This window comes from Notamacropus eugenii, chromosome 1 (genome assembly GCF_028372415.1).
Source record: "Notamacropus eugenii isolate mMacEug1 chromosome 1, mMacEug1.pri_v2, whole genome shotgun sequence".
Taxonomy (NCBI): domain Eukaryota; kingdom Metazoa; phylum Chordata; class Mammalia; order Diprotodontia; family Macropodidae; genus Notamacropus; species Notamacropus eugenii.
Genome location: NC_092872.1, coordinates 712,153,907 through 712,179,546, shown reverse-complemented (window position 1 = coordinate 712,179,546; position 25,640 = coordinate 712,153,907). Strand labels below are relative to the sequence as shown.

At 35.9% G+C, this 25,640-nt stretch overlaps 1 protein-coding gene and 1 non-coding gene across 3 annotated transcripts in view; both read right to left on the bottom strand.

Annotated features, from left to right (window-relative positions):
• The window catches only part of AP1G1 (adaptor related protein complex 1 subunit gamma 1), a 66,320-nt gene that overhangs the window by 6,236 nt on the left and 34,444 nt on the right, over positions 1 to 25,640 (bottom strand). For both annotated transcript variants that reach the window (XM_072636503.1, XM_072636504.1), the window contains exons 5-21: positions 23,490 to 23,586; positions 21,377 to 21,453; positions 15,810 to 15,905; positions 15,079 to 15,159; positions 14,847 to 14,945; positions 13,464 to 13,519; positions 12,685 to 12,798; positions 10,493 to 10,633; positions 9,532 to 9,586; positions 7,869 to 7,991; positions 7,537 to 7,626; positions 6,719 to 6,846; positions 5,912 to 6,016; positions 5,282 to 5,423; positions 4,630 to 4,756; positions 2,517 to 2,618; positions 2,244 to 2,404 (exon numbers count right to left, since the gene is read on the bottom strand). In XM_072636503.1, coding sequence (XP_072492604.1) covers positions 2,244 to 2,404; positions 2,517 to 2,618; positions 4,630 to 4,756; positions 5,282 to 5,423; positions 5,912 to 6,016; positions 6,719 to 6,846; positions 7,537 to 7,626; positions 7,869 to 7,991; positions 9,532 to 9,586; positions 10,493 to 10,633; positions 12,685 to 12,798; positions 13,464 to 13,519; positions 14,847 to 14,945; positions 15,079 to 15,159; positions 15,810 to 15,905; positions 21,377 to 21,453; positions 23,490 to 23,586 — 1,794 coding nt within the window. The remainder of the gene's footprint in view (positions 1 to 2,243; positions 2,405 to 2,516; positions 2,619 to 4,629; positions 4,757 to 5,281; positions 5,424 to 5,911; positions 6,017 to 6,718; positions 6,847 to 7,536; positions 7,627 to 7,868; positions 7,992 to 9,531; positions 9,587 to 10,492; positions 10,634 to 12,684; positions 12,799 to 13,463; positions 13,520 to 14,846; positions 14,946 to 15,078; positions 15,160 to 15,809; positions 15,906 to 21,376; positions 21,454 to 23,489; positions 23,587 to 25,640) is intronic.
• LOC140521879 (small nucleolar RNA SNORD71) lies at positions 11,599 to 11,684 on the bottom strand. The gene has a single exon (XR_011973157.1). It is a non-coding gene; the product is annotated as a small nucleolar RNA SNORD71 (small nucleolar RNA).

Genomic DNA, 25,640 nt, shown 5'->3' with positions numbered 1-25,640 from the left:
ACTTAATAAATACTTGCTTACAGGAAGAAGCATCATCTGTCACTCAATGCTCCAAGAGATAATTAATTGGGATACTATAACCACTTGAAGCTCTGAGAACTTCTAACCGTATTGCTTCTATAGTCATCATCTTTTCCCTTATATGTAATACATTAAAAAGAAAAGAATTTAGATACTCATGCTGCAATGTCTTCTCTCTACTTTGAAATTTTGGCTGAGTGCAATGATCACTAAGATTACTAATTTTTTTTAAACTGCAATGCAAATTATTCTAAAAGTTCATGTAATATAATTTTTTTATTCCTAATATAATATTTCAAAATAGCAATGAAGAACACTTCTTCATCTCTAAGAATCAACAGATGGAGAATCTAGAAGAAACAGGATAAGGTCAAAATGGATATTTGACTTCCATATAAAGGGAGATAAAAGAAAATTAGAAAAACATGGAACATATTACCTTTCAGACTTATGGATATGAGAATTTATAAATAAGAAATAGCACTGTGAGATGCAAAATGGCTAATTTTGATTACATTATATTAAAAAGATTTTATACACATAAAACTAATGTAGCCAAAATTAGAAAGAAAGCAAAAAATTGGGGAAAAAATTTTATTCTTAGTTCTCAGATAAAGATCTTACATATCAAAAGTACAGAGAACTTTGTCAAGTTTATAAGAATGAGTCATTACCCAATCGAAAAATGGTCAAAAGGATACAAAAAGGCAGTTTTTCAAAAAAGAAAAAAGCTAGTCATGTGAAAAAAATGCTCTACATCATTAGTGATTAAAGAAATGAAAATTAAAACAACGTTGAGATATCATCTCATACTTATCACATTGGCTAAAATGACCAAAGGGGAAAATGAGAAATGCTGGAGGAGATGTGGAAAAATTGGGATACTATACACTGTTGGTGGAACTGTGAACTGATCCAGTCATTTTGGAGAGCAATCTGGAATTATGCCCAAAGCGTTATAAAATTATGTTATACTCTTTGACCTATTTCCCAAGGTGATCAGGGAAAAAGGAAAAGAACCTGTATGTTCTAAAATATTTAGAGCAATTTCTTCATGGAGCACAAAGAACCGGAAATTGAGATGGCCATCAAGTGGAGAACGGCTAAACAAGGTATGGCATAGGAATGTGATGCAATATTTTTGTGAAGTAAGAAATGATGAGCAGGCTGATTTTAGAAAAACATGGAAAGAGTTGCATGAAAAATGAAGAGTGAAATGAGCGGAACCAAGAAAACACTGCAAACAATAACAGCAATTTTGTTCAAAGAATAACTGTGAATGATTAAGCCTTCCTTCGTATTAAAAGTATTCAAATCAACTACAAAGGACTTATGAAGATGCTATCCACCTCCAGAGAAAGTAATGATAAATAGAAATATGCCAAGTATGTTAGATAGATAGATAGATAGATAGAGACAGACAGACAGACAGACAGACAGACAGACTTCTGTGTCAAATGGTAGCCTCTAGTGCAGGGTGGAGAAGAAACAATTTGGAACTTAAAATGTCATCAAAAAAATTAAATTTTAAAAAATAGTTGGAGGAAACTGATGAGATTACAAAGCCATCTCTGTAAGCATCAATGTAACTTAAATGGGTCATAAACCCATAAATGTTAAGTTAAACGTACAAAGTTTGTTTTGGTACAAAATAGAAACCAAGACCTTAACAAGTACTCCAGGTAAAATAAGTCTTCTGATACTTATCCACTTGAGCAGGGAGCAGGCCTTAGGTGGCCCCATCACCCCTAATGATAAGTAGGAACTCTAGCATCATTTGAAAAACCCACTGGTAGGAACTCTGGGGCTGCCCCTCTCTTGGTAACATGTCTTTTTATTCCCTCACAGGGAATAAAATGTCTCAGCTCCAATAGCACAGGGCCACTCTCCACCCAGAGACAGCCCAACACTGATGGTACATGGGAAGAAGGCCCCTTGTGATGCAGTGGGCATAAGCATTTCCCTCTTCTCCTCTTATGTATAAGCCCCTCCTTTCACTCCTTCTAGGAACACTGTGTTGGGGAGAGGGAGGTGTGCCCTGCTGTAGTGCTAGCCTGAACTGCCCAGTCATTCCTGTGCCTGTCATTCCCCTAGCAAGGCTAATAAATAGTTATTATAGTTAGCACTTCCAGCTATCCTTTCCTTGCAGGATCTGAACCAACTGGCAACTTTAGGCAATCCACCACCCTCTACTCCAAAAGATACAAAAGGTTCTACCATACCTTTGGTACTGCAGCTTGGAAAACAAAGTCTGTCATGTCCAATTCTGTGCTGTTAGAGGCCTGTATCGTGATCACTGTGACACTGGGGTTAGTGTTGGACCTTTCAAAGGTGAATTCTATCTTTAAACCGTTCTTACTGTACGCTGTGATGGAGGGGATACCTAGGAGAGTACAGAAAGATCTGCCTAAGAGTGAGCTGCCTGATGTCTTCAGTCCCTCCCTCTGTTACAGCTCAGCGCTCTCATGTGGTTCCAGCTGTGTATGTGATCTTACCTGAAGCAATATCATTGAAGAGAGGTTGTGATGAAAGCCCATCCAAGAGGAAAGGAGGCTGTGATAGCTGTGGGACTGAAGCAGGAGCAGAAGCTGGAGCACCTAAAAGAAACACATCCAGTGAAAGGAAAAGCTTTGCCAGGATACCACAATTCCTAAGGTGAGATACCCTCTAATTGGATTTTTACAAATAAAAAAAAAATTAACCAAGAATCTAAAAACATAAAGCAAAGGAATCAGATGTGAATACCTGTCTTAAGAGACTATATATTAAGTGACTAAATGTGTGTACATGTACATTGTATATATGTATAGATATAGATATAGTCATATAGTTCATAATTCTAACAAAGAGATAAGTCAACAAAATACAGAAAATAGAGAATAGCAATATGGTATAATGACTAGAGAGTTGGCCTGAGAATCAGAAAGACCTATGGCACAGACTGACAGTGTGAGGCCTAGGCCAAGCTATTTACCCCCTGAGAGTCCCAGGCAACCCTTTCAGACTATCAAGCTGCATGGGCAGGAGTTTCTTCACAAATGAAAAAACATGCCTAGTCAAAAAAAAATTAAAAATTTTAAGGAAGCAAATATCAGAAATCTTTAAAATTAGTGGAAAAGGTTCCATAGAAAAGCATAAAAGCAAAGGACAAGTTATGGAAACAAAACTAAGGGCTTAAGGAAAAAACCAACTACTTCCATATGAAAAATGCAGAAAAGGCAAAGTCTCAAAAAGATAAAAATGGCTGAATACAAAATCCAAGCAGATTAACAGCCAATGACTAGCACCATGGACTTTCCTTTGATCTCTACAAAAATCTGGGGCCAGAGGGCTATTTGATGATATCATTCTTTTATTCCCATTTTATAGATGAGGCCCACAGAAGTTAAGCGACTTGTCCAAGTCCACATAGCTCAGAAGATGCCTGAGGCCAAATTTGAACTAAGGCCCTAGCCAGAGGACTCCAGGTCCCATGCTCTGCATTGTGATGACACCAGCTGCCTTATCACAGAGTGGCACCAAGAAACGAAGGTTTACATTCTATTAAACGCAAATTCCTTTAAAAGTGATTGTGAAGTAAATCTTAACCCTAACCATATGTTCCCTTTAGCTTTCATTATTATTTTAGAAGCATGTATACCACAATGAGGGGAAAGAATCTAAGCCCCAACAGACAGCCAATACACCAATCCTGTATGAGCCCCCCTGGGTTTCAGTTCCTTTCTACAGAAATATCAAATAAACCAATGGTATTCATCTACATTTTTGGAATATGGAAACAGAAGAAAATCAATAGAATGTATTACCTTTTCTAAACTAGAAAAAGTTTGTTCTTTATTTTCTCTCAACTCCATTATGAAAAATTTTCAACAAGTCAGATCACTAAGGCACGTTTGTAGTGACAATTGTAACATTGACAGAAAAATCAAGACCATAAATGAGTCAACTTGCAAAAATGAAAGGAAATTTATTTAAGGTTTAGAGCAAAAGGTAAAGAGCAAAAAGAGAAAAATCTGGCCCTTTTTTAAACAAAAAGAAAAATGATTAAACAACACTAAAAATACAAAGGATATTAAAAAGTTACTTTTTAAAGTCCATCCTCAATGCACAAAATGAACTGGACAAAGGAACAAGTAATAATTATAGGATAGGAAATCAACTGTGAATGACGCAGACCTAGAAAACAATGTCTATAGAGGCAATGAGGCGTTATGGACAGAGGGCTTGCCTCAGAAAGACTTGGCTTCAAGTTTTACTTCTGACACGTTCCAGGCAACCCTCGTAAGTGTCTGATTTGCAGAGCAGGTTCTGAGACCTGCCTTGGTGAGGACATTCATAACAAAGATGAAATCACTGACCCAGTCCAAGAAAACCCACAACCTACAACATCTGTCATGTTTCAAGGGTATCTGAAAGCAGAAGTACCAAGAGAGATATCAAATGACCTCTCCAAGCTTTTCCAATCCTAAGGAATTTTTCCAGTCTTAACCGGCCAGTCATTTTCATGTAAGCATTATCTTTTAAGTACTATATCAAGAAAAGGACTCAGCTGTTGATATTCTCAATATCCCAAACACAACTTCTTCAGTAACCCCAGCACAGTCTTACCTGTCAGGTTGAGGTCTCCCAGCAAGTCAAGAAGCTCTCCCCCAGCAGAAGCTGGTTTGCTTGTAGGAACAGTTGGAATAATGGGTGTTATATCATTTCCTCCCAGCAGATCTAATAAATCATTAGCCTAAAAAAAGAAAGAACACCACAGCATATGAGTCAATTAAGTAATTCATGTTTATATATTTAGAATCCTGGGCATCCACTATGGTATATTCCAGAGATTTTTTTGTACTATCCCATTGTCCACTAAAAAAAAACAACTAATTAGCACTTGGACACTTGAAATCAGACACACACACACACACACACACATTCTCATTAGTGCCTAGTCCCCTGCCTGACACAGCTATTATATAACTTGCTGCCACCATGTTGAATGCTAACTGAAGTTGAATGTAATTAATTACAAAGTTAAAATCTGCTTAGCTGCACAACATGGACTTCAGATCAGACAAGTGCAACTGAGACTATGGAAAATAAACTTGGATGCCCCTGGCCTAAGGCAAAGCTCTTTAATATTAATTCTAAAAGATTGAACCAACAACCAATCCAGAAACACTGAAAGATATTCAGCTAAGAATAATAAGATATGTCTTTTTAGAAGCTATGATAATATTATCCCAAGGCAAGAGAACAGCTTGCCTATTACCTGGCTGGTTGGCTGGGGACCAGAGGGTGGTGGTTTTGTCTCCAGTGGCGCTGGTTCTGTCTCTCCATTTGTCTGTACAATATCAGTGGGGCCATTTGTGGTCACCTTTTCCATGACTGGCATTCTCTCAAGCAAGGCTGACCTGGAAGAACCAGAAGTCCTTTAACTCTGGATCTTCAACCTGGATTCCCAACCCAAAATAACTAGGATAATTAATCTGAAGCAAAGTATGGATAAGTTACCACTTCAATCCTCTACTGAAATGGCAGCTAGATTACTGGAATACATGATTTGTAAGGATTTGAAAAAACTAGCTTGTTTCAGTTAAATAAATTGTCCACAAGAATCCTAGAGTTTGTACTTTAGTAGCAGAGGATTTAGAGATAGAATAGTAGAGAAAACAGATAAGTAGGCATTAAGAGTATTAAGACTACTGTAGCTATAAATATCTATACAGAGACACACACATAAATACAACTTAATAAGTGTGCATCACACGACCATAGACTTTGAACTGGAAGGGACCTGAAAGGTCATCCAGTCCAAAAGGTAACCGGTGACTTGTAGAAGGTCACAAAGTCTGACCAAATGAACAGGTCAGATTCATTTGAAAACACATGCATCACTCACCTCATATGGTCATATTTCTTGAACAGTGCGTTGTACTCTACTGCCCTCTGCTGGAGCTCCACATCAATGCTGCTTCCATAGATGGAAACCACTTTCTTAATTCGGCTACAGAAATAAGGAACAAATGGGTTAACGAAATATACTTCTGGATTGTCTCTATTATGAACAAGGGCAAGAATGTGAACTAAACAGTTTTCTACATAAACAGTAGATAAAAAAACTAATCAAATAATTAGGTTTTCACATTATTTTAAACTCAATAATGAAAGTCACTAATTACTTAAAATGTCACTGTGTTCTCTTCACTGTTCTTGGTTCAATAACCCATCCCCACGGTGCTATTTTAGGAGCAAGACTGGCTGATCAGAAATAATTCCCCGGATTCTACACCTTGTTCGTCAGAGGTACCACAACTGCTTCAAGTAAACCAAGTTTCAAGGAACCCAGGATTAACATAACTGCAATACACATCACACAAAGGTTTACGTTCAGAAATCTGTCCACCATCAGCTCTTAACGCTTAAAACTAAATCTTACTTTTAGCAGGCTTCTCTAAATTAAAAAAAAAACAAAACAACAAACCATGAAAGATCCAAGTCTGTCCATGGTTTTGATCTAGTTAGCAAAGAAGGAAACTCAAAGACTAAAGAAGTTAAAGTAAGTATCTCTCTTCCCTCTAAAGAGTTATTTCAAATAAATGAAATCAGATAGTTAGGAACAAGATTTTTTCCCCCAATTTGTGTTTGGTGTTGGCTCCAAAAAGTAGAAGCGCACTGATCAGCAACATTCTCTCCCCTGAACACTCACTTAACAGTACAGCTGAATCGAGTCGAAAGCTTCATGATGGCAGTGAGAGCATAACCCCGGGTAACAGATGTAGACATGTTAGAGATGAGAACACTTTCCAAGATGTCCAGCACTTCATCCTCTGTGACCTGGACAAAATGCAGACTAGTTAGTAAAGACCAGAATCCAGATCACTCACATAGCAACAACTTCTGTAACCATCTTCTGCTGCCCATGAGACCAAACAAACTGCCAAAGAAGCAGTGGTGGAGGGAACATCTAGATGCAGGAGGTCCCAGAAGGCTGCCCTCCCCAACATGTCCCTTCAGACAGACCTCAGTGATTAGGAGAAGGACAAACGGCCTCTGACCAAAGAGCTGGCTTTTGCGAAAGCAGAGCTTCTTTTTAGCCAATTGCTCAACATACAAAAAAAAAACACCAAGTCTGGGGACAGCTAGGTGACACAGCGGATAGAGCGCTAGCTCTGGAGTCAGGAAGACCTGAGCTCAAACCCAGCCTCAGACATTTGACACTTACTAGCTGTGTGACCCTGAGCAAATCACTTAACCCCAATTGCCTTGACAAAAAGAACAACATCAACAAAAAAGACAACAAGTTTGGCAGATGAAATAGGAGCTTTCTAAAGCCAATTCCTAAAAATTCCAAGTGCCTGCTATGTAGCAGCACCACGAAGGACCCATAATAAATACAAGCCCTTAAATAAACGAGTCAATGCCTCAGGCTTAACTCATCCCCAGACTGGGACCCAGGGCGTCATGACTCTCCTCTCAGCCACATACCATCCAAGACTTTTAGCCTTTCTATAGGACCAGCAGTACCTGAATGGGCTCTTCCTCTTCACATTGACCAGACACTAGCAGATCTCCATATTCACCTATACACCAGGCAGCTACTTGCACCAAAGGTTGCTGTCAAAAAGAAGGGGAATTGTCTGGGTATTCAATTTCTCAAAATGAGATTTAATGTAAAATTATCTGTTTACTAAGTATTACTAATAAACGAACAAACAAACAAAACCATTCAGACATGAAAGGTGCCTCTAACAGAGAAGGCACACCAAAATAAAAAGATTCACTTAAAATAAAAGCAGAGCTGATTTTCCCTTGGTAGTACAATCCAGTTAATGAAGAAAAGCAAATGAGACACTTACTTGGGAATAATCACCAAGAATGGCTTTGTAGAGACGTTGAACAGTGTAGGCATGCATCTCCACACTGTTGGTTATCAGCTGAATCAAGTTGGGGACAGCATCATCACGGACATAACTCCCTGCCTAAAAGAAAACCCAGGCATTTTACCCTAGACAAAGACACTCCAGAGCAACAAGACTGAAGGACAAAGGAGGCCCTTTGGATTTTGGTTCTCTTTCTCATAGAGGAGAGAAGCCCAATTCAGACCAACACAATGTGTTGTTCCTTTTACAAACTCCACATTCCTATTGTCCACTATTTCTAAAGTCCTACTTCAACTCTAAGACTCCCCTTATCAAAAAGAAAAAAAAATACAACCTCCTCTCTCAGAAGCAATTTCAAAATAAGAAATTAAGATTTTAGGATATATCTTATCTATATACAACTAAAAATATGGGATTGAATTTTTAAAACATGAAAATATTCATTCTTTTGGGGGCTAAATCACAGTCTAACTACAATGAACATTACCAAAAAAATTATATAAAAGTGAGAAAATTGTAAGAGCTATAACGTAATAAAAGCAGTAAAATGACATTTTGACTGAGGACTCATAATTTAATACTTATTGAACCCTTAGGTGAAATGAGACTAACCTCATACTGTATCTAATTTCATTCGTATAAGTACCTCAGTAGAAGTCATAAGCTTGTATTCAGTAGTATATACGTATTTATTCAGTCAACTTTTTAACCAGTGATATGCACTTGCTAGAATCAAAAGAAAAACGTGTGCTATAGAACAGAGCAGGGCTCACTGTCTGTTCAACAACTAAGACAATGGCCTTAGCCTAACATGTTAGCACCACAACTTCACCAAATGAACTAGAGAGAACATAAAGAGTTCTGGGCAGACAATCCAAAATTAGTCATATTGCAAGACAAGAGATATCTCAGAATAACCAAAACAAGAAAAGGGAAAAAAAAGGTTAGGTTGTGGTTGCGAAAGAAAGAAAAAAAAGGTTAAGAACAGAGTTTGGGGTAAAGATTGGAGCAGATAATTATTTAGACCCACTCCTTAAACAAAGAAAAGTTTCCTGAAAATACCAAAGACTGCTTTATATGACAGGAAAAAGTTAGGCAATATGAGACAAAAGGGTGGGGGTGGGGGGTGGGGAGGAAGGATGAAACAAGTGATCTTTAGCTTGAAATAAAGTGCTATTTTATTTAACTACTCTAGGATTTTCAACTTTGGAGGCCTTAGAAATATCAAGATTTGTGCCTTCTTGATTTCTATGGATTCTTCTTATTACTTATTTTTCGAGAAACCATGATTTTTCTTTAAATTGAGACTAGATGACCGACCCTGGGTGCCACAATTCACCCCTTTTCTTCTCCAAAGATAAGATGCTTATTAGATACTGGGAAACCTGGTGTTTCCCTATTCAATATCCCATTTGCCACACCCTCAAGCAAGAAGCCCCAACAAATTTCTTCAATTTGTGTCCAAAACAACTGCCGTAATGTAATAGACATGGACTGAATCTTTCCTCTTGAAAATGAACTAAACAAATATCCCAGAATCCCTACAAAATACCATATAGCAAAATGACCACTAAAGAGATTCATTCCAAACTTAAAACAAACAATCTAATTTACATAAATTTTTAGAGCCACTTCTTACCGTTGTTAGAACACGCATAATTGTGTCTATGTGCCATCGTTTGGAAGGTGCATACCTGAGAAAGCAACGGCACAGGGTGAATAACTCTGCTGTTGTCAAGCCACAGCATACTTTCAGGCATCTAAGGATCTCTTCATTGGAAATATTCCCAGTCATTTAATTTCCAGGTCTGGCAGATAGCCTTACCTCAAAGTCTGAGGAAGAGGTATATCTGAACTTGGCCAGCTCACACAAGATCGCAATGGGAGCCATTTGGTTAAGAATGGAACTCCCTTCTCTGAAATATTAGTCCCTGAATTTTGAAGGCAAGAAACAACTTAGGCCTGTTAACCCTTCTATTCTTCATGGGTCAAAATAATTAAACAAAAATCATACATGATGGCTTTTATAGCACAGTAAAGAGGATCCTCCCCCAAAATATTTAAAAATTGTTAAGTCCTTCAATTCAGCCAGCAGCTCTTAAGCACCTACTATGTGCTAGGCACATAAGATACAAAGACAAAAAGGAAATAGCCCCTGTCCACAAGCAGATTACTTTCTACTGGTTGGGGTGGGAAATGATCCCATACACCAATAAACAATAATTTGGAGAATCAAGAGTGCACTGACAACTACGAGGGGAAAAGAAACATCTCCGGCAGGAGATAGCACTTGAACAGAACCTTGAGGTGAAAAGGAAGAACATTTCAGGGACTGGGGTCAGCCTGTTCAAAGGCAGAGAGATGAAAGATAAAATGTCATCTATAGATAACAAACATCAGGCAAGCATTTTACCGAGTACATGAAATAAGTGAGAAGGAATCACATGGTATCAGTCTGGAAAGTAAGGCGCATAATTTCACAAAATAGTAAGCTGGATAATAAAGACTAAATTTATTTAAGGTCCTATCAAAATCAGGAAAGGGGCAAGTTATTTCAGCTCTCTTTTACCTAAGTCAGCATAATAAAAATGAAGCCTTACTTTTCTGCAGCAAGGAAGATTCCAGATGCACAGTCTGCCTTAAATTCTGGCTCACAGGAATCCAAAAAATATAGCAATTCCTTCATCATACCACGAATATTATTTCCATTTACCAGAGCAAAACTTAATTCCATTGCACGCCTTAGAGGGAAAAAAATGTTAACAAATGCTGAGAGATTATCATGGCCTTTGTTTCATTTTTATTGGTTATAAATCCCAAGTTCCAACAAGTGGATTCATTCTTAGATTTCATTCTCACAAACACTTTGTCATAAAACAGTACTAGCCCCCAAATGCAAAAGAAGAAATTTGGTTTCCTTTTTTTTTTTTTTTAAATTAAGACCATAAGATTAACTTCAAACAGCCCTGAATGGACATATTTCCATATCTACGTCCATTTAATGAGCTCACTTGTCTATTCCATGATAGCAAAATTCTTAGTGATATAATGCAACCCTGGCATTCTCAATGTAGTGATGAAAGTTTAAGTGTACATAAAAAAAGCTGCCAATCTAATGGGCTTTAAAGGATAAATGCTCACCCAATTACTTAGGAGAAATAGTGGGGGATTTTCCATTAAAAAGAGCTAAGCTTTACACAGTAGGAGATTTCTTAACACAGCTTTTTTCATATGTAGCCAATAAATAACAAAGAACAGACTGTCTATTTTGAAACTAACTTCTTCAGGAAATTGGATATACCTTTTTCGACTTCTGAACTTCACCCATGTACTAAGAAATCAATGAAAAATCTATTTCCAAGGCAAATTTTGACTGATCAACACAATGATCTGAAAGATTATTCTGAAGCTAAGTTCTTCAGAAATTTTTTTTGCACTAGACTTTCCTCACCTTCTGTTCCAAAGTTATTTCTAAGTGTATATAATCATCTAAGCACATGTAACCATCTAAATGCAAATTCACTGAGAAAAATTGGTGGAATCACTGTAGACTTAGACCAGCATTAAATCCTTTCTCAAAAAGCAGATGAACTAATACTGCAGCGACTTGCTTTGAGTCAGTACTTTCAACATTAATTCCTCAGGGCACCTTCTAAGAAGAACAGCTGTTTCCAGTACGCTGAGGTGCACGTCTGTTATAATAAAATGTGTGCTGTCAGCAGCTTGAGTCTCAGCATTGTGACACAGCACTCAGCCGATGGATCACTCAAAGTTCTCATCCTCCAACACACAAAGCATGGTAGAATCCACTGAATATTGGGCCATAAATAGCACCATCTATTTTTATTCTTATTTCTCATAGCCCTGTGCCCTAAGGGGAGGAAGGGAGTAAGCATTTCTACAGCACCTGTCCTGTGCCAGGGCACTGTAACATGAAGTTTACAAAGATTATTTCATTTGATCCTCATGACAACCCTGTGAGATAGGTGCTATGAACCTTTCCATTATATGAGGCAAAGAGGTGAAGTGATTTGTCTGAGGTCAAATTTGAACTCGGGTTCTCCTGACTCCAGAGCCAGTGTTCTATGCAGTGCACCACCTGGCTGCTGCACGAGGCTGAATTTGAGCCCAAGTCTTCCTGACTCCAGGCCCAGTGCTTTATCCACTGCACCACCAACTGCTCCTCACCAACTCTGGCCACTTGGCCAACTCTGAATAAGAACACTTTATTCTTGTATACAATATTGTTCATATGCTAGTAAACTAATGAAACTCCCCTGTAGTCCCCATCCTCCCCCTGACTCTAGTTAGTTTCTAAAAAAAGAATGAACCCTATGTTTTGATCTAAATGTGGAGTAATGAATATAGTTCTGAACCTGGAGTCAGAAAAGCCTAGGTTGAGATTCCATCTCTGACACTTAATAGTTATATGACCTGGGCAAGCCATTTAGCTTGTGTCTCAGTTTCCTTGTTTGTAAGAGGGGGTAATATTACTTCTAAAATTGACTCAGAGGGTTGTTTTAAGATTTAAAATGAAATGGTAGAAAATATTTTGCAAACTTTAAAAGGACCATGTGAATGGCAGTCACCATTATTAATGAAGATTTCTTAAGAGAAATCAGAAGCCATCAATGCACAAGATGTCCGAAAAAATAATTTCCTTCCAAGCATTACATAAAATACCATGCAACACCCATCAATCTCCCCCCAAACCTCATTATATAATACTACTCACTGTAAATTGGTACAATTTAGCCCAGAAACAAATGAAAAAAGGTTTATCATTAGTTACCGTTTAATTGAGACATCAAGATCCTTCAGGCAGTCCACAATGGTGCTTCGATGCCTCTGTACTGCGTTATGATCTGTCTGCACTGTCTTCAACAATGATGTCAGAGCTACATACCTAAGAAGAACAGACAAAACAAATCAGAGAAACTGCTTCAAAATCAAAAACTTGGGGCTGGTTCTTCTCTGTCCATGTCATGGCACTGATCTGCCTAGGGATGCTTGGCAAAATAAGGGTAAGCTTACAGATTGCTAGAAAACTTAGACAAGACTGATTACCCAAAATTAACATCTGAGATCATGATATTATTCTACTGTGCAATAAAGACAGCTAACAGAAGCCTGAGTATGACTCAATTACCTTGGATTTATATTCATGATTCAGTTCTTTAAAACCTCTAGGAGTGATAACTTGATTTTCTCAAATTCTACCAAATGGTAAATCTCTGTTCATAGGAAACAGATTTCAGCTAGTTTTTCTACAAGGTCTTAATCCCAGAGAATAAGATTCAAATGGAACTTCAGTGTCAGAACATAAACTACAGCCAAAATATATGAGGAAAAGAAAAACAAAATCAATACTGATTAACCTACTTTTCAAAAGCATAGTTCAAAATGATCACTTCTTAAATTTGCTTCTGGAGGCTATTTCCTAATACAATCTATACTACAAATGGGTGGTAAAATCTAAACATTCCTGATACTTTAAAAGATAGAATAAAAGGATCAAAACAAAATTACGAAGTATGAGTCCAATACACCTGAGAAATTTATTTGACTTACCTAATATTTTTGTCATTGTTCAATAAGAAACGACCCAGGATATTTATGGCTAATACCTGAAAAGAAACAATTAGCTACAGATTACAGATCTGGGAAAATGAAATATTTTACAACACTGCTTTGAGACCCTTAGAGTTCCAAGCATTTCTAAACTGCAAGTACTAAAAGTGTAAAGGGAACATCATATAAAATCAATGTTGTTAAATTCCATTTCATACATATGTGAATAAATGTGTGTGTGTATGTATATATGAAGTACTGGATTCCCTATAAATGGCAAGGTCCTCCAGATGTTTGTTTACAGATGACCCTTTTACATCGAAACCCAGAACACTAAAATGACATCCAGTTATCACTTAGAAGAGCAGTCTAACTACATACAGAATAAAAGTAAAAGCAGATTAAGGACAGCTACTGGCCAAAACAACATGCAGTTGCACAGACAACCTATGAAGTTGGTCCATTAGTACACCTTATCTATCTTGTATAGACATTATCCACAGACAATAAGCTGGGTCCAAAATAAAAAAATTAGAAGGGCTGGATTGCACTTGGGAAACTGCATAATGCTTTACATGACCCCAAGTTTCAACCTGAAACAAAGGACTATCTTTTTAACAATATTCTTCCAGTGAAGCTACAAATCATAGAATAGTACAGTGTCTGAAGAATTCATGTTAAAGGTTACCCAAAATGCATGATGTGGATATAAGTAAGCTATAATGCAGTTCCCACGGAACTACAGATAAGAAGAGACATAAAGGTTGCCAGAGGGATATTACTGGAAAATAGAGAATAACCAATGAACAGTCCATGTGCTCCATAATGGCATCTATACAATGTCAAGAAATCTGGAGGAAGATCCCTAAGCACATGAGATGAACCCTATGGAGTATCTAATGAAGGACACATACGAGAGTTGTATGGAAGAGGGCACAAATTGGAAAGAGTATCCATACTGATGAAATCACAAATCCATGTAAGAACGTGTGTGCATGTGTGTATTTGAGAAACAGTAACTACAAATACTAAAAGAACACTCTAAAAAGTTAAGTATCATTACTAAAAATCTTTTTTTTTTTTAGAACTCAGATTCACATAGCTACTTCTAGAATTTTAAATGTTTTCTGACAGTGTTATAGCCCCAAGTCTTATTTTGCCCAATATTTCCAATAATACCATATTAAATTCAGTTGTAAGTCTTCAATGGGGGAAATGACACGTCAGGTATCAGTAATGTAGATCCTCTATAATGGAAAGACCCATACCTTAAGTCAATTTTCCAGCATTACTTTGGTCATTAACAGCTCCAAAGACACTAATGACTACGTAGTTCATTCTAAACTAGAAGCCTTGCTGAAAACAAGATAAAAAAAAACATACTCTTAGTCCACTCTCTGACTTGATGTCCATAATAGTCAAAACCGTTTCATAGAGAATAGCGTTTCCTACATTTTTACTAGTCTCCGTATTGGTGGCAACCTAAAAAAGACAAAAAGAAAAACACATAACTGAAAAATGTTCTGCATGACCATATCTGAAAGCATGAAGTCTGAGACTGCCCAAAACCTACTAAGTAATTCAACCCCAACTCAACTTCAATCTCTTCACTCACCTGTGCCAATATATCATTCATTGCTTCACTTGAGTCATCATCATTTCGTCCTAGAATTCTTAGTAACCGCAGGATTCGCACCTAGTGTTAAGTACAAAGAATGCCAACATATTATGTCAAAAAGAGTGCTTACTCTGGAAATCCATCATACTGTAAATTTCAACAAGAACATTAAAAAAAAAGAAGATATAAAGTGTCCAATATTTAAGAGGGCTTAAAAATAATCTTTAGAAATAGCATACATCCTTCTACTCACAAAGAATACCAAATCTGTTTCTCTACCTCAGCTTAGGACAGAGAGCAAACACTCCTAGTAGCTCATAACTGCTTACCTCAACTCAATGTCCTAGCCTGTCTATGACGACTAAAAACCATCATTAAGTCGTCTCCTCTATTCATTCTAGCAACTGAATACCACATTCAAGTTAATTCACTTCGCAATGTTATGTAAGTGACCATTTACCAATTTAAGAAATAACTCAATATCTGAATCTATTAAGTCAAATTGTCACTTTAAAAAATTGGAACAAAATAAAAAGCTTGCATTTATGTCTACTTTTTAAAGTTTACCAAGTGCTGTCTTTTACACCAATCCTGTGAAGTAGGTATCACCATTTTACAAAAAAGGCAAATTAAGGTTCAAAGTGGTTAAGCCCAATCTGCCAGAAAAAAAAAGATATTAAAGAGCTAATGCTTAACTGTTTAAATTTGAAAAACATTTTTATCCTCACCTGTAAGAAGGGGTCACTGATCCCAGACACATCATGCTCTGGTGAATATCCAGACATGATAAGGTTCTTTAGAATACGAACTAACTGTGGTACAAGCTGCAGAAAATAGACATTAAAAAATGATAACCACATCAAAGAAGGTCTTTCAGAAAAAACACATTCACTGCCTTAGGAGAGGATGCATGAGTGAGTCTAAGCAGATTTTTCTACCAATTCAGCAAACTGGAATGACACTATCAGAAATAAATAATATTAAGTGAGGAGTAATTAGATCTGGGTAATTTTTAAATGAACAAGTATTGGCTTACTTTTAGGATATATATGTTATTTTAATAAGACCTAACTTACCTTTTTTCATCTTGTGCATTAACAACTTGAGATACGATACTAGAAATACCATGGTCACACAGGACTAGGTCACAAGCAAGGAAATCTGACTGTATATGTTCAAATGCCTACCACTGGGAATCAGGATATTTATAATAAATCTATTAGATAACTATGCTAGGTAATTATTTCAAATAAAAATTAAAATAATAGTTATGACATTTCTCCACACCCAAATTATTGACAGCTTTGTTATTCTAATAATTAAAAATCCTTCACCAGAAGGATTCATAATAAGACAAGGTATAATATGTTTCCCCCAAAAAGGAATTTTTAAAACTGCAATTAACCTAGCTACATCTCTATGAAAATAAAAAGCAGCAGAGGGAAGCAATCTCAAAATCCAGTAATTTATCTCAAAGACATACAAAACCATCAATAAGAAAATACTCTATCTACTGCATAATTTTAAACATCTGATATAATGTCTTGTGCTATTACTTGTCATGTCTTGTCATAACTATGACACATCTCCAGTGAAACTACAAGCTCCTTGCAGGACGAAACCCTGCCAGGTCAAACTGCCAAATATGGGCAGGCATTTTTACATCTCTTGCATTCTACGTAAGACTCAAACAACCAACCAAGAAAAGCTACCCAATTTTTGCCTCACCTTCAACAGTAATCTACACAGACTGAAAAACCTACTTCTCCTCAAGCTGTATGGTCTAGTTCCTTATTTCTTTTACTACTTCATTATGTGGTGTTCTGGGCTATGATATATTAGTGAATTATCCCACTACTTCACATACAGGCTACACCTCTAAAATGAAATCTTTTTTAAAGAAAAAAATGTACACATTGGCATATATTTTAAAAATGTAATTTTAAGTAAAACATATCATCTACACAGAATGACTAGTTCTCATCTTATTTCCTGTGCTCATTCCTTTTAGCTGCTTTTTCTTGCTTTATTGTTGTATCTGGCATTTCTAGAACAATTTCAAACAACAGTAGTAATAACGTTTACACCTCTGCTTTACCTCTGATCACACTTGAAAGGCCTCTAGTGTCTTTTAAAACTAACACACACAATGCTGGCTCTTCACTTTAAATAAATACTCTTTACTACAAGAACCATTTGTGATGACGATGAAGAATCACTGGTATCACAAGTGCAATCCCTATTCTACATTATTTGCCATGTTAAGGACAGCACAATTTATTCTTATGCTTTTCAATGTTTTTAAAGGAAATGAGTGTTGTAGCCTTTTCGGCATTTAGTGACATAAGCATGTGATTTTTTACATTAATATGGTCTCACATATTTATGATTTTAACAGTCAATGAATTCTGAATTCTTGACAGAAAAACTGAGTTATAATATATAATCTTTTCAGTATGTTGATATAATTTCTTTATTAATATCTGATTCAAAATTTTTGCGCTGATATCCATTAGGAATATTAATTTATAGTTTTCTTTCTTTGATTTGTCTCTCCCTGATTTAGGCCTTAAGGACATATTTGTATCATAAAATAAATCTGGTAGGATCCTTATTTTTTCTCTTTTTGAAAACTTTATAATAGTGAAATTAATGTTTTAAATATCTGACAGAATTGTATAAGTATACGTAGTCTTGGGTGTTGGGGGGAAATTCATTTATTACTCATTTAATTTTTTTGAGATTGAATTAATGTGTGCAATTTTACATTTTTGCAAACATTCGTATATTTAATATATCAGCTTTACTGACATAAAATTATAACTGGCATAAAAATTATGAATTTTAAAAAATTTTTGACATTGGCACATTGGTTTTCCGACCTCTTAAAAAATCAAATTAGTGGTCAATTAATTCGTTAGAAAAACTAGTTTTATTTATCAATTCTTTCAATTTTATTAATCTCTTTGATTTTCACACTGTCCTTAGATGGGGTTTTGTGACTTGTGTTTTGTCTAGTTTTTTTAGTGGCATGTCCAATTCACTTATTTTTTTCTCTCTTCTACTCAAAGTTTTGTAAAAAATAAATTCCCTCCTAAGAACTGGCAATGAATGCAAAATGATCTGCTGTTTCTACGATCTGTTCTTTGACCTGCCAATTCTTCAAGATTAACTTATTTCATCTCCATTTAAATTTGGATCCCTTTTTAAAGCCCTTTATTGATGCTCTTTCTTGTGTTGTGGCAGGAAAAGGATGTGTTTAATACTTCTTTTCCTGCATTTGTTAAGGAGTGTATTATGCACTATTAGTTGGTCAGTTTTTGTAAAGGTACCATTCACACTGAGAAATAGGACTACAACACTGTTAAAAAAAAAAAAAAACCTGAAATAAGTGATCAATGCAATGACCAACAGCAATTTCAGTGAACTGATAATGAAGCATGCTTCTCACCTCTTGATAGAGAAGTGACAGACTAGAGGTATAGAATGAGATACACATTTTCAGACACAGCTAACATGTGGATCTGTTTTGCTTGACTATGGTTTTTTTTTTTTTAAATTTGAGGAGATAAGAATTGGGAAGTGAGAGGGTATACATGATAGCAATGCCACAAAATAATAAAAAAGAAAAGAAACAACGAATATCAGCAGAGCATTTTTTTTAATGCACATAATAATAGGAAGTTTACAGGGAGATACAGACAAGCAGAACCAGTTTTGGAACGTATGTGTTAAATTTATACTTTTAAAATACTTTTAAAATAAAGAAGTTACACATAAGAATTTGCTAGTTCATATACAATCTTTTCTTATATTCCTTATATATGGAAATATTCATGTTTGTTGGTATTTGTCAAGTTCAGAATAACAAAAAATCCCTGAAAAATAATGCAATTATTGGTCACACCTGGGTTTTACACAATTCAGATTTTGGGGGGGGGGGGGGGGGGAACCATGGCTTATATTAAAGGCCAATAAGGTAATTAACTTAAGTAAACTGAAGCCATTTCTACACTGGGCAAATATTATAGTTTACCAAAGTCACTTGAAATTTAGACAAGACCTTCTATCTGAAAAGGTGTCGTACCACATGGTTTTCAAGCATGTTCCAAATCTGTTACAGAAAAATTCAGTTTTGCTATAATACACAGAGAACCAAATAAGCAACTCTAGGAGCCAAAATGAATTATGACTTGTTACATGGTCCAGGCAAACTGAAATGAATTGCATTTAATTTTTTTTTAAATGACTCAGAGAAAGAGAACTCTTATTTAATTTCAATCCTTCTTCTTCATCATATAGATCTGGTTCTCTTTCCACTCCCAGAGATGAAACAGAAGTAGGACTTATATAGGAAGTCAAGCTGCTAGGAAGGAATGCAATTCAAATATTTACTCTTAAATATGAATTCTAGTGATGTGGATAATATTCAGGAGTTGGATTGTGATCTGATTTGGACAGTTTAAAGGCTAAAACTAATTTAAGCCTATCCTTTTAACTTCAAGGATAAGCTGCAAATTCAAAATTGAATCCTTATTAAATGTGTCTTCTTGCTAAGCAGATTTACATTGGCCATAAAGTACAAAAATTTTAAACAGCTTCTTTAAAATGAAAAAAGCTTCCATATCTCATGAAAAACTTCTTGTATGTTCCCTAATGACCTGTGTATTTTGTACTGTACACATTCCAAGGCAATGAAGAAAATCTGGCTCAATTCAGAAAAGTCTTTTCCCTTTAAGCTTCTACAAAGCAAAGATAGTCTTAATTACTATCAAAAGGCCAGCACATCACAGATGACTAAATGCTAAGCATTCAAACTCTGGGAACCTGCTTTATTTAAATGCAAAGCAAGTTACTAAAATCAAATGACGAGACAAACAAAATAGAATGACAGTGTGAAAGGCAGCAGCCAGGAAGATCAGTTAATGCCTACATATTCCTCTCCAACATCCTGCTTACTGTCCCCACTCAAACACTGTTAGCAAAATTCAGATGAAGTAAAAAGGGTCCAATACAAGTTTCAATGCAATTGCTCAGCATTACCAGCAGAGCTTCTCCAGGAAGCTGCCCATATTCCCCTCCAAGGGGACTTATTCCTCCTGGCTTCTTTATCTACTCCAAAAGGAACTAAAACATTTCGTGTCCAAGGCGATCTAGGGTTAATGTGACCAAAGTCACTGGGAAACCATTCAAAATTTCTCAAGGAGAAGAAGAAATGGCAGAGAAACAAGCTTCCATTTCAGAACAGGCGACAACTGAAATCCAAGGCTGATCATGGAGTGTAAATGATGAGACAAATAAAACAAGACTACAAGGAGTTAGCCAAAAAAAATAAGAAGACTAAAACCATTCTTGTAATAAATCACAAGCAGAGCTGCAGCATTAGTGTTATGGTTAATCATGGCCGCATTTGTGGATGGGTACACAAAAGCTTCTAAGAACCTAATGCCAGCATGCACCATCTAAAAGAGGGTTAATTCTTACCTTTTCATTCTAACATACAGCAGGATTCCAAACAGAAAACAGGAACAAAACACATAAAGCAAGCATTAGGGACAGATACAGGTCTCATACTATTTTACAATAATTTAATCAAGACATACACATCTAGAAGAAAAAAATGCAGCTGAAAAGATCCCAGTTGCTCCAGTGTATGCAGGGTGCCAATACTCATATATTAAATGGACAAATGGCTTCTTTTCCACTCTCTCAGTATCCCTTAAAGCCTAATTTCAACAGAACTGAACCATAAATTGCAAAAATGTTTTAAACTCACTATTTCATTAGAAAGGGAGGAAGAAAAATAACTAAACCCCTACATGAGGATTCATTTGCCTAGAACAAATAGTAATGAAGCAAAAAGGGAAAAAAGGAGGCAGAGAAAAAGTTGGAGAAAAGACTTCAATTTGAGATTTGGGGTACAAAAATTCATGAAAAGAGAAACCAACACCACAAGTTATCTGATTACTATTTCCTACTTTACTTTTTGCTTCAACAGTACAAAAATAAAAAAATACAGACACAGAACAGAGAGATTGCTGTCTGCCAAAAGTCAAGCTTTTAGAAAATCTCTCTTTTAACATGAAAAAGGCAAAGGACAAACAACATTTTCAGTTTTCAAGTCTATATCCTGGCTTCTGATCCAACTTCAAAATAAGGGCTGGCTAAGACCTCCACTAAAATTCAGCTCCTAAACTTCCTTCTCTTTAGCAACAAGCTTGAAAATAAGAAAATTCATGTACTTTGCAGGAAAAAAGAAGGGGTTTAGACAGCAGACATACTGATTTGTACCTACCTTTCGGAAATGTGCTAGCATGTCTGGGCTTCTCTCACACATTTCTGTGAGTAGGACAACAGATGTGTGAAGGACACCTGAACAGAGAAAAAAATATGGACAAGCATAAATTAGGCTCTATCACTCTCATCAGCTTAACGACAACTAGACTACATTTCTTTTTTTTTTACTACATTTCTCAAGAAGAGGAACTGTACTTTCTTTTGTATCTTCCCAACTCCACAGACTTTAGAATATGCAGTGTTGACTACCCCCTCAACTACTTAATTTTTTTCATCTTTCCCAACTGAGGGGCAAGAAGTACCATTTCAGAGTTGTTTTTAATTTGCAATTATTAGTGATTTGGAGCCTTTTTTCATGTTTGTCAATAGCCAGGGGCAATGGTAATTTAAATAGGAAGATCTTCCCCATCCATTAACAGATCCTTGTGACCTGCTTAAATCACATGGAAGCCTCAGTCACATGTGGTGGGAGGAGCTTACTGAACAGGTGGAACAGCAAGGGTGGTGCAGAACTGGGAGGAAGTTGGTGCGAACCCTTAGGGCGAAAGACAGAGGACACAGGCAGGCACAGCTAGTCTTGGGAGAAGGGAACTTTTACTGGAGAAATCTGCTGCAAACATTTTTCCCAGATAATTATCTCACTTCTAACTTTAACTATGTTGGTTTTGTTTGTGCAAAATCTTTTCAGTATGAAGTAATCAAAACTGTCCTTTTTAATCTAAGATCCTTTCTATCCCTTGTTTGGTCATCAACACTTCTCCAGGCCATACTTGCCAAAGGTAAGATCTTTCTTGCTCTTCTAACTTGTTTATGACATGACCTTTTACATCTAAATCATGTTCCATTTGGTATATGATGTGAGTTCCTTCCAGACTTCCAATTTTCTAGTAAGTGGATTATTGGAATTTATCAAACATTATACAACTATGTTTATCTGCTTCTATATGCTGCATACCTAATCTACTTCACAGATTAACCTTTCTATTTTTTACCTGGTACCAAAGGGCTCTGAGCATTACTGCTTTGCAGTACAGTTTGAGATCTGATACTGCTACTACCACCTTTTTTAAAATTATTTCTCTGGAAATTCTTGCCTTTTTTCCTTCCAGATGAATTTGGTCATTTTTTTTCAAGTTTTATAAAGTAATCCTTTGGAAGTTTGATAGGTAGTGTTGTCATTTTTATTATGTTGGCTTAATAAATATTTATTGACTCACTGTCAAAGATACCGTGACATTTTTTCTTATACCATCAGTACTGATATACACTGTATAATTATAACCAAAATAGAAATGTATTTAAGCCTTTCCACACCTCAAGTACCCATAAGAGAATACCTACAAAGATAAATTCACAAAAGATACAAAATAGACACCATCTCCCTCACATATGCTACTAAGCTGTTAGCTAAACTCTCTGTTGATCTTAGAAACTGAAATGATTTAAAATTTTCTGGTGAATCCTATAGCAAAGCTTCATCAAAACCTATAAATATCTGAATGGCTGGAAATCCTGGGGAGAAGTGGGAGAGGAAGGGGAAGAGAGTTCTTTCTAGAAAATAAAATAAAGTCAAAAAGCAATTTAGGCATTTAAATAACAGCTTTCTAACTCAGTATTTCTTCTGACTAGACAAGAAGAAATTATGAACACTTGACTAAAAATTCCATTTAATTCGCCTGAAATTTCTTGCCATTATAACAATGCTAAAACAATTATCATAAATCCTACACGTGACACAATGGAGGAATGTACTTCTTTTATGAAATGAGCTTGTAACCAAAGGCTTCCAGGAAGGCACAATGATCAACCACCAGAACATGTACTAAACTGCACCTTAGTGATGTGTCAACCTTACAGGAATATTTGCCTTTTTAGTTTTTCTTAAAGGGTTATTGGGAAGACTATTCTTGAATCAAGGAATCAATCACTAATGATAATCTTCCATATACTGCAACACATGGTTATGGGGGAAATAGTCATTGGCCACAAGGGCCTTAATGGAACCCTTCAAAGCATACTAACCCAATAACAACTTATTTCACCTTATTTCACCTGGGATAGCCCAGGACTCCAACCCCAAACACCTTGTAAAAGCTCTCAGGAGACATTACCATGGTTTTTTTCATTCAGTAAGTTTTTTGTGGCTGGCAAAAACATTTCCATAAGTTCAGGTACCTTCCTGATGACATGCACAGCACAAAGTGCTGCCTATAAAGAAATAAAACATCAACAAATTAGCTCCTCTCACCTTAGTCAAAATCATTATCTTTAAGAAAGGTAATTAGTGACTGCCTCTAATTAATGAATGCACCAGAAGGTACTTGAGAGCAAAAATAAATAAACAATCACCTTATCTATATATAAATGAATCCCTGGTTCACCCAACCCTGTGTTCACGAAACTATAATTAATTAACAAACCATGCCAAACAAATTATCCAGTGATTTGGAAAAACAGTTTCTTTGGTACTTTACACTTTCTTGCACTCAAAAGGACATGGCATCCTAAGCGCTCTGTAAATCTTGGTTTTTTAAGTGTATAAAACTTCTCATTCTCCCTCACTCACCAAATGCCCTATCACTTACGTTTCCTCTGTACCCCAGTATCACAAACCTCTCACCGTACTAGGTGGTGGCACATTCATAAAAGTCAAGACTGAAAATAAGAGATGGTGACTCTTTTTAGAAGGAATGAATGGCTTTAAAAGGAATAAGTTCGGGACAAGATTTTCTTCATACAAGACTGGTTCTGTCAGGTATCTGGTAATACATATAAAATGAAGTGAGGAGCACAAAGACATCTAAATAAGATACAAATATTAGAAAAGTTAAAATGCTGGCCTCAAAATGAGGCCCACTCTAATACCCATGTTAAAATATACTGACAAGAGATAATGAATAAATATCTGTTACTAATTGGACCCATTACACTTCAAAAGTTTTTTTAACTGAATAATGACCATCCTACAAAAAGTAGGCATACAATCTATAGAATAAAGAGTTGGTCTTCTGTGCCATTTTCAACTCTATTCTTAATAGTATATTTAAGAATAAATGGGATTTAATCCTTTCTAGGCTTCAATTACAGATGCAATAAAATGGGAATAGAGCTAACAAGATAATATATTTGCTAGCTATGTGACCCTGGGTAAGTTATTTAACCCCAATTACCTACCAAAAAAAAAAAAAAGATAGTATATCTGCTTCTTAGATTTCAAGTAGCGCAACCCAAAATTGCGAACTAAGGGGGATTCTTTCACCAGGACATGGTTAAATAAAATATAGTACATTAAAGTAATGGAATATTATTATGACCCAAGAAATGATGAAACAGACAGCATCAGAGGAAACTGGGAATATCTCTATAAAATGATGCAAAACAAAATGAGAACTAGGAAAAGTTTATACAAAGATCACAGTATAGAGAACAACTCTGAGAGACTTTATAATTCTAAACAACTCAATGATAAATCTCAAGTAAAAAAAAACAAAAAACGAGATGAAATGCACCATTCACCTCCCGACAGGTGATGAACTGAAAATGCAGAAAGAGGCAAACATTTTTGGAGACAGCCAATATGGGAATTTGTTTTATTGGAATCAGTCTTCTGTTATGAAATGGGCTTATAACCACAGGTCTCTAGGTACAAAGGCCTCTATGCAGCTTTGTACTGAGAGATTTATTTTTAAGCTTGTTTTTATCATTTGTTCAGTTAGAGAGAAAGAACTATAGTGTAAGGGACATAAAATTTTTTTTTTACAGATTTCTGCTATAATATGCCACATTTACCTCAACATAATTAACTGCTGCACAATAACATTGCTCTGAATTAAAACTCAGGCCCTAAACCACTCAACCAAAAAGGGGTGATAGAAAAAAAAACACTATTATCACCCACCCCCTAAAAAAAAGTATTTCAATGCACTGCTTTAATGGTCTAGGACTGCAGGTGATATTAATGTTACTGGAAATATTTACCGAAAAAAATGTGTTTATAAGTGCACAAGATTGAAAGTGAACACCATTTGCATTTTTAAATCACTGTACTGCTAAGTCCTATATATACTAAGTAGTAAAATTTTTAAAAGATTTTACAGAGTAACACATTTTCCTTAAAGTTTTACAATAAAAGCTCAATAAAATTATAACATTTACATAGGGAAAAACAAAAGCTGAAGAGTCAGAAAATACAACTTAGTAGCTATCATGTCACTATTCCTATCTACAGATTATTTTAACAAGTATGTTCTATATCATATTCT